The following is a 9,265-nucleotide window of genomic DNA, read 5'->3' on the forward strand; positions in this document are numbered from 1 at the left end:
TTTTGCGATATGTGGGCCTCTCACTGTCGTGGCCTTTCCCGTTGCCGGACGCGCAAGCTCAGCGGCCATGGCTCACGGGCCCAGCCGCTCCGCGGCATGTGGGATCCTCCCGGACCGGGGCACGAACCCGTATCCCCTGCATCGGCAGGCAGACTCTCAACCACTGCGCCACCAGGGAGGCCCAAACATACAATTTTTGATTACCGTAGCAATGGCCTTAGCAAGGACTCTGAAAAGCTGGATGTAAGCAGACAGAGTATGTGGTCCGTAAATTGTGGATGCTGCCTCATACCGCTGAGCCTGCAGGAGAGGCAGAACAGAGTCTTACACCATTCTGCATATTTCGATCCATTTACAGAGGTGTTGCATTTTAGTGAGGGGTGATAACTGGACATCTTGCGTAATCCAAACTGACATAATTCAAGACTACTTATGACAAAGGAGAGTGGGCATTTCCATTTACCAGCAAAAGTAAATGGCTCCCAACAACTACTTGCTCAAGGCAGTGAAGAATTCTCCTGGCTTATGCCATTTGGACCAACAGTCCAGTTAACCTGAAAGAGAGTAATAGCTCCTGAGTTTATGTCTATTTTAAGCACTTGTAATATAAATGTTCTCCCCCAAAGAGTACAGCAGGAGAAAAAAAATGAGGAAAAATAAGAGTCTTAGTAACTCCTGGATAAACTGGGGGGTGATGGAACTATCTGGAGAAGAACATTTAACCCATCACAGAACTATAAAATAGAACCAAATACAACTCCTTTTACCTGAGCGCCAAGGCTTTGGTTGTTCCACAGAAACCTCCAATTCATCAAATCTAACCTGGAACTCATCACTCCAAATATATCAGCTTTCCCTGCAACATTCTTCATCTCAGTGAAGGCCATCCTTCCAGTCTCCCATGCTAGGATCATCTTGCAGTCAGCTTAGACCCCTCTCTCTCCTTCATCCTATATCCTACAAGACTCCAAGTCATCATTCCTTAACATCTCTTGAATGTTTTCATTTTCCTCTTTCTTTACTGCTTTACCTTGGTCAAGCCCTTAGCTCTCACCCAGATCATAACTACAGCTTCTTAATCAGTTCTCTGCCTCTACACTTGCCCTTCCAATTCATTTTCTACACTGCCAGCCTAGTGAGCTTTCTAAATCACAGATTTCAACAGAGCATTCTCTCCTCTAAATTCTACTGCAGTTCCCCAAAATCTTCCTTATTGAATCAAAGCTCTGAGGCACAGCATAAAAGACTCTCCATCGATGTAACCCTTGCCTCCCACTCTAGCCCCTATCTCACTACCATCATCATGCTAATTCCATGGTACTCAACTAATTATGGCCCCTTAAATATACTAAGTCTGCCCCTCTGGACCTTTGTGTATGTAGCTCCCTCAATACGGAACACCCTCCCTAACTTTTATTTGCTTAATTAGTCCTTTTACTCATTCTCAATAACTTGGACAAATTCTACATCTTCGTGAGAATCTGCCAGTCCCCAACTTCAAATACCCAGTCTAAACTGGTGCTCTTTCTCTTCGTTTTCATAACACCTTGTGCATCCCTTTCACAGAAGTGTAATCATCTGCTTTCTTCTATGTCTTTTACTGGCCCATAAATTCTAGTGGTCTTGAGGGCAAGGCACTGTTATGCCCAGATAGTGGCTAGTACAGTATCTCTCACAAAACATATCTGTTGACTGAATGAGTTATTAATTAATTAATTAATTAATTAATACTAATCTTTTCATGTCCCTAACCAGGAGACAAGCTAGTAGGGGTTCCTAAATTTACTTGCGCCTTGGACTACTTTGGCAGTCTGTTGAGGCCTATGGACCCCTTTCAGAGCAACATTTCTAAACACATAAAATAAAATACATGGATTGACAAAGGAAACCCATTCAACTGAAATCAAACAATAATAAACCAATTTTGCAATAGAGTAATGTTTGTGCTTCTGTATGATGCTACTGAATAACAAGATCTAGTAGCAGATCTAATAACTACTGTGATTTTAAAATAGCAATGAGAGTAAAAGGTATTTCCAGATGTGCAGTAACTATTTGTGATATGAAAAATATTCATGGTTCCTATTGGTGACAAAAGTCAGAGGTACAGCTAATATTCTGTCATTTGTTGACTACATTCATAATTGAAAGAGATGCTAAATGACAGTTACAGATAAATGAAAAAGTGGATACACGAAAACTTATTCACATCTAAGTTTACCCCAGTTAAGAGCCTTTATTCAACAGGATTTCCTAGAAGGCAGGGACCCTTCAGTAAAGTCAACAGAGGGCAGCAGGGCAGACTCTACTGCTGGAATTAGCTGAGTATTTGTCAAGGGGTAGCCTGTGTGCCACAGTATGGATTGCCAAGTTATACCTGCAGATGTATTAGAAACCATTAATTGTGGAACTCTACACCGTTTTCACGTTTTTAACTACTGTTGTTTAAAAGTACTTGGGTTACTTTCTGTACTTTTTGTAAACAAAAACGCATTACCAGCCAGCAGCCTCCCTAATTTTTTTGAGGCTTTGTTTCCTAATCTGTATCATGGATATAATAATACCCTACTTCAGTCAGGGCTAATTGTGAGGATTATGTAAGATCACATTTGCAAGGTGCTTAGCCAGTGCACTCAATAAACAGAAGCTATCAATGGGAGTTTTTCCCAGGTTCTACAGAAGTTTAAGGCACCAGAAGCATTAAGGATAGAGTTAGGAATGTTGTATGCCATAACCCAGGCTTATTATCAGTGCCCCTGACAAAGTAATTTATTTCAGGGAAAGTGGAAGTCAGTGAGACTAGAATTTTGACCTGAACTTGGAAATGGTCAACCTAGAGCTCCCAAATACAACCTCTGGCTTATCATTCTCTTACCAGCCCTAAAACAAAATCACCTCTCAAAAACACAATTGAGGAAGTCCACAAAGAAATTCTGCATTTGACGCGATAGTCTTGACCAGGGTATAATTCACTTAAATGATGAGAACTTTTAATTTTACCTGGTATTCTTCATAGGTGGTAATGTAGTGTGTATATACATTGCATAGACCCGAAATAACAACAGTCATATTCAGCATCCCATAAGTTGCAAACTCCTAGGGGGAAAGGGAGAGTGCAATAAAATTACTCTTCATCTTATAGTGTATTATCATCCTACTTATACTTAACAATTATAAATATGAATCATTAGTGTAAGATAATTATCTTAACAATATTTTTCCTAATGATCAAAACTGCCTAGGAGTACAGGAGTATCAAAGGATCCCTTAGGAAAACTTAAAGCCATAACTCTGCACTATAGTTGTGCAAGTCAATGGATCTCCGAACATCTTAACGATTGCATTTGCAGATGCAGAATCTTCCTATTACCAAAATACAGATATTTTATCAATTTCCAAAGAAGTATAATGGGAACATATTAGCTAACCACAGGAGTTATTTCCAGCTCCAAATAATAAGACATTTGTTGATTATGTCATCTTAGAACCATTTACAATACTTTCTGAATGTAAAGGAAATCACAAATATAAATAAAATACAGCATTTTTAACATGTGTTAGATTTTTATTTACACAGGACTTTAAGATACTAATGTACTTGGGGTCATTTACTATTGAATCCATAAAACCATTATCAATTTTTAAATTATTAGTACATAAATACAAATGAAATATTTTAATCTTACTATAGTTCTCTTATATTTTTTAAGTTTGTTCTTATGCCACCAATATTTCATTTTCACCTCCAGCCGTTACTTTCAAGATGTGTAAAACTCTCGTCATCTTCGCAAAGAATGATTTAAAAGGTGCCAGATCATAGGGATAGGGAATTCTTTTCTCTTTTCCAAATAAAAATGCATGGATATTTTATTTCATTTTTAATTTACCTCTTGAACTGCCTCCCGAAGCCTTCGTCCAGACATGGTCCTGAGTCAAGAAAACAGAATTAGCAGAGTGTTTTCCTATTCAGAATGTACACAAGGTACACAGAAAGACTTGTAGTGAAAGCCAAAATGTTATCCTGGCAAACAATAGTAAAGTGTATAGAAACAATGCAAGCTAAAGTTGAGCTATTTTCCTCACTGCCCTATCTTCAAAACAAATCCTAAAGTGAAAACAGACAACTTGAAGGAGGAAAACAGAATCAATGACTATCACTGGCAAAAGATCCCAATCACTTTCCATTCAGAGTCAACAACAGGTTGCATTCTATTTAATGACAGCTGAGGCAAGTAGAGTGTACTGTTCCTGCCTTACTATAATAGAACTTACTATTTCATTCATTCATTTAATCCTTCAGTAAAATATTGGACACCTACCACATACCAGACCCACTTCAAACTGCTAAGGATTCAACAGTATGGAGCTGACATTCTACGGAGGGAAGATGGTCAACAAGCAAATAAAAAAGTGAGATGACAATAAGTGCTAGGGAGAGTATAAAGTAGTATAAGGATGAAAGATAATGGTGGTGGTCATTGTGGGGATGGTGGTGTTTGTGCTGATGCTGTAGTGATGTGGTGGTGGTAGGAGTGGTGGGGGAGTAAAGACAATGTTATATCATGTAAGCAAGACTGGCATCTCTGTTAGAGTTTTGAGCAGAGAATTGAAGGAATAAAAGACTTGGCCATGGGGATAAATGGAGGGTAAGTGTTTCAGGCGGAAGGAACTGTAAGTTCGAAAGTCCTAAAATAGAAGCGTGCTTGGTAGTCTGGGAAAGGCACTGAAGCCAAGCTGGCTGCAGCAGGGGTGATCAAGGGGGAGTGGTATGAAATCAGATCAGAAAGCTTGCTGAAGAGAAGATCACATAGGGCCCTGTCGGATATTATAAGCGTTTGAGAATTTCTCTGGAGAGTTAGAAGCCATGGAAAGGTTTTGAGTAGTGACATGATTTGACTTATGCTTTTACAGGGATTACTCTGGCTATAATGTTGAGGAAAGACTATAGAGGAGTGAGGGAGAAGCAAGAAGGTGAGACAGGAGGTTACTGCAGTAAAATCCAGGGGAGAGATAATGGTGGCTTAGACCCAGGTTGGGGCCGGGAGGTGGGGAGGGGAAGAATGATGGAAACTGTTGAATAGAACATACAGAATTTGCTGAAGGATTGAAAGCAGGGAAAATTGAAAAAGAATTCAGGGATGACTCTAAGATTTAGGGCCTGAGCAATGGAAAGATAAAAAAATTGCTACTTACTAAGATAGGAAATATGGCATAAGGAGTGGATTTAAAATATGTTTCCATGCTTCTAATACCTAAATTGATTGTTTCACGACCCTATGTTTTAATATTATTTAAAGTTTTTCTACCGACATAATAAATCACTGCATAATTTTATTGGAATGATAACTTTTCAAATTTTTCTGTTTACTTCACGTTACCCACTAGTAACAGGCAGAGAAAGATTTATTCTTCAGAGGCCCCACCAAAAGAGGGTGGGAATATTTGTCACCGTCGCCAAACATAGCACAGTAGGATACAAAGGAGTCAGTACAGAATTATCTGCCCATGATAAGAAGTGACCCCAACAGAAACACATCCACAACAGTTACATGTGTAACTACAAAAAGAAAAACAGGAACTTACGTAAACTCCCCAGGGATGGCAGTGATGGCCAAGAACCCAAGAGTAATAATCTGAACATCAACTATATCTGGGTGCCAGGGGTGAGGTTTTGACAGCTAAGAACCAAAAGCATGAAAACTGTGTTAAGAATATTATTCTTTCTATCGTCAAGAGACTGACGCTGCTCATAGAAGTTCCTTTATTAAAGGATTTTAAGTGTTTCCAGCTGTTTTGGGGTGTCTTAGCCTAATATCATATTTCTTTTCTAATTCATGTAGTATTAAATATTCTATCTATTCAATAGTAATAAGACGTAAATCTTATATACCAGTGTCCCATTAACCTGGACTTATTTTCTCATCAATGAAGTTTCTAGTGGATTTGTCATTGTGGAATCACAATGTGTAATAGATAACCAAGTGTTCTCCTATATTACCATGGTGACTATCCTTATACAAGATGAATAAGAAATTACCATCGTTTGGAATAGCTTAAGTTAATGATTTCTTTTTACTTTAAGTCTTCAGTTACCAAGTCTTGCCTTACTTTTTAGGTTTTCTCCAAGAGAATCTATCCTTTACCATATTCAGATTAGTAGAATCTTTCCCTCTATTCCTTTGTTTCCTCTCTTTCTTCTTCCTGGGGAATTTTCCTTTAATATTAGAAAAAACTCTATTTAAAAATTTTTTCTACATCAAAAATCCATGACAGTATGAACACTGTATGAATATGAAAATCCATGTTCCAAAGAGTATTTAAAGAGTATTGCTTTACTTAATAATGTTGCCTGAGTTGTGAGAAAACAACCTGAGATGTTTTTCTCTGCAAAGAATTCTGTGTTCACTCCCATCCTGGAGTCAACATAAACAAATCCTGAATAAGAAAAATGTTAATCTTATTCTTCCTTTTCCACTGTTCTAATTGTTTCATTTATTTACTATAGATGTAAAACTCTAAGCCAGTGTATTTGATAATCATCACCCTTATTTCTTAGAGTTACACTTATAGCATCCATATTTTTTAATATTAAAAATTTGATACGGGAACATCTGAATAACACACAGATCGACTATTCAACACAGAGCTACTATTCATATCTGATAATTCGTAAATGTAAACATAACGATATACTAATTTCACCATGATAATCAAAATGTATTACCTCTCCAGTATGCAGAAGGATTGGCTTTGGTTTTTGGCATTCTTTGATTTCTTCAGACGGCTTGCCCAGGGCCTGATCCCGAATACTGTCCCATAATGGATCCCCTACAGTTGTCCCTATTAGGAATGTTATGATTAATATGATTCCAACCCTCTGAAAAATATCAACATTTTGACAAATGTTGTACAACAGTGCTTTTAGGACTCTGAGAGATTTTATCAAGGTTGTTGTTCAGTGATTCCAAACAGTTTGCATAATAGAAGAGGCAAGATTTCCTGTACATCCTAAAGTAGGAGCCATTGTTTAATTAGACCTCAGTGTGGTTGATGGAATAAAAGAATATATATGTTCTACAACCTTAATTTTTTTTATTGCTCTTTCTCAACCATTTTGCAAATAAAAAAATATGATATAATTAAATGTAGGTCTATGAACTGAATCACCTTTTTCTTATTTTGAAAACTATAAAAAAAAAAACACCTCCAACGTGAAGTACCAGTTGTTTGACTTGTGGTCTCTAAAGACCCACTTTTGAATCTCCACTTAATTATGTACACACACACACACACACACACACACACACACACACGAGCAATAAAAACAACCATCAAGCGTAACACCCATAATCTGGGGAAAAGCTATGTTAACTACAAAACCTAAGAACATAGAATCTATAATCCATTAGGAAAATATAACAACTATGAACATATATGAACCTAATAACAGAGTACAAAAATACATGAAACAAAACTGACAGAAATGAAGGGAGAAACAATCAACAATAATAGTTGGAACTTCAATAACTCACTTTCAATAACAGATGGGACAACGAGTGAGAAGACCAATAGGGAAGTATAAAATTTGAACAGCACTAGAAGCCAACTAGACCTAACAGATACTAACAAAGGACTCCATTCAACAACAGCATAATATATATTCTTCTCAAGTGCATATGGAACATTATCTAAAATAGACCATATGCTGGCCATAAAACAAACCTCAATAAATGTTTTAAAGTATAAATAATACAAAGTATGTTTTCAACCACAATGTAATGAAATTAGGAATAAATAACAGAAGAAAATTTGATAAACTCACAAATATGTGGAAATTGAGCAACATGATTATAAATAGCTTATGGTCAAATAAGAAATCAAAAGAAAATATAAAAACAGTTTCGGATGAATGCAAATGAAGACACAGTATATCAAAACTTATAGAATGCAGTGAAAGCAGTTCCCATAGGGAAATTGGTAGCTTTAAATGCCCTGATAAAGAAAGGAGATGACCTCAGCAAGATACCAAAGTAGAATATATCAGCTTTCATCCCCCCACAGAATACAATAATTAGCTATCCACCAAAGAAAATAGCTCTGGGAGGGCTCAAGAGTCCAATTAAAAACCTACAGCAACACAGTGGAGCAAAAAACAGAATAACCACATGAAAAGTATCACTGCGAAGGCTGGCTTATCTGAGACATCTCAAGATGGCTAGGAACAAGGAAGGGCAGAAGATATCAGTGCCAGCCACATAACAGGTGCCATCATTTGCTGCAGTGGCCTGCTCTGTGGAAGACCCTGGAAACCCTTGCCACTGAGAACCTGAACAGCCTCTGCAACAGACTCTCCACAGCTTTCATGAAAGAGGACCCTGTTTGTCAGTGCAAACCCCAGAAGACTGCTCCACAGAGACACCAGCAGCTTGTATGACTGAGGTAACCAATGATGGATTACCATGGATCACTGAAGAGAGACGTGACGCTGTACCTCCCTCATGAGAAGCTTCTGTTCCACTGCCCTGGAGTCAGGGCTCTCAGTCCCCCACCCCCAAACCCATACATGACCCTGACCCCAGAACCACGGGTGTTCCATGTACGCCCATGTTTCAGACCCCAACTTTGTGACCACGCTGTGTTTTCCTGGGATCCAAACCCCAGACCTGCAGCTGCCCTGCAAGTACCTGTATCTCAGGCACTGGAGCCACTGCAAGTAGACCTGAACCCCAGAACCACTTTCCTGTGCAAATGCACGTGTTCTAGTCCCCAGCTCCATGGCTGCTCCACATGTGCCCATACCTCAGGCACAGAGCTGCTGGTGAGCCAGTGCCCTGGACCCTGGAGGCATGGTTGCTCCACAAGCACCCAAGCTCCAGATCTCAGGTATGTCACTGTTCCATGAATGCGACATATCAGACATCAGTGCCACCGCCACTGTGAATGTACCTGAAGCCAAACGTAGCACCAAAAGTGATGCCCTTGGCCATGACATCCTCCAAGGGAGAAAAGGATGTCAGGATGTCCCCAGCAGACTTCACCACTGAAGATCACAACAGCGCTCACAGCAGCTGCAGATACCCTTAGTACTGGCCTGTGAGGATGCATGCAATCTTCACCAGTGATGACCTCAGCTGACAGAGCTGCATGGAGACTATGCCACTTGGGCTGCCCTGGAGCTGGAACAAACACAGTCACCCAGTCAATGTCTCTGCAGCCACCCAAAGGTGAAGGCCTTTCCCTACCGAGACCATTCTGGAAAGACTGG

The 9,265-nt window shown here is 39.1% G+C and overlaps 1 protein-coding gene across 1 annotated transcript in view; it reads right to left on the reverse strand.

The window, feature by feature from the left end:
- ASAH2 (N-acylsphingosine amidohydrolase 2) overlaps positions 1–9,265 on the reverse strand; it is a 77,620-nt gene that overhangs the window by 19,854 nt on the left and 48,501 nt on the right. Inside the window, exons 12-16 of the mRNA XM_007470294.1 lie at positions 6,725–6,840; positions 5,584–5,678; positions 3,888–3,927; positions 3,001–3,096; positions 205–300 (exon numbers count right to left, since the gene is read on the reverse strand). Coding sequence (XP_007470356.1) covers positions 205–300; positions 3,001–3,096; positions 3,888–3,927; positions 5,584–5,678; positions 6,725–6,840 — 443 coding nt within the window. The remainder of the gene's footprint in view (positions 1–204; positions 301–3,000; positions 3,097–3,887; positions 3,928–5,583; positions 5,679–6,724; positions 6,841–9,265) is intronic.

Source organism: Lipotes vexillifer, unplaced genomic scaffold (genome assembly GCF_000442215.2).
Source record: "Lipotes vexillifer unplaced genomic scaffold, Lipotes_vexillifer_v1.1 scaffold690, whole genome shotgun sequence".
Lineage (NCBI taxonomy): Eukaryota > Metazoa > Chordata > Mammalia > Artiodactyla > Lipotidae > Lipotes > Lipotes vexillifer.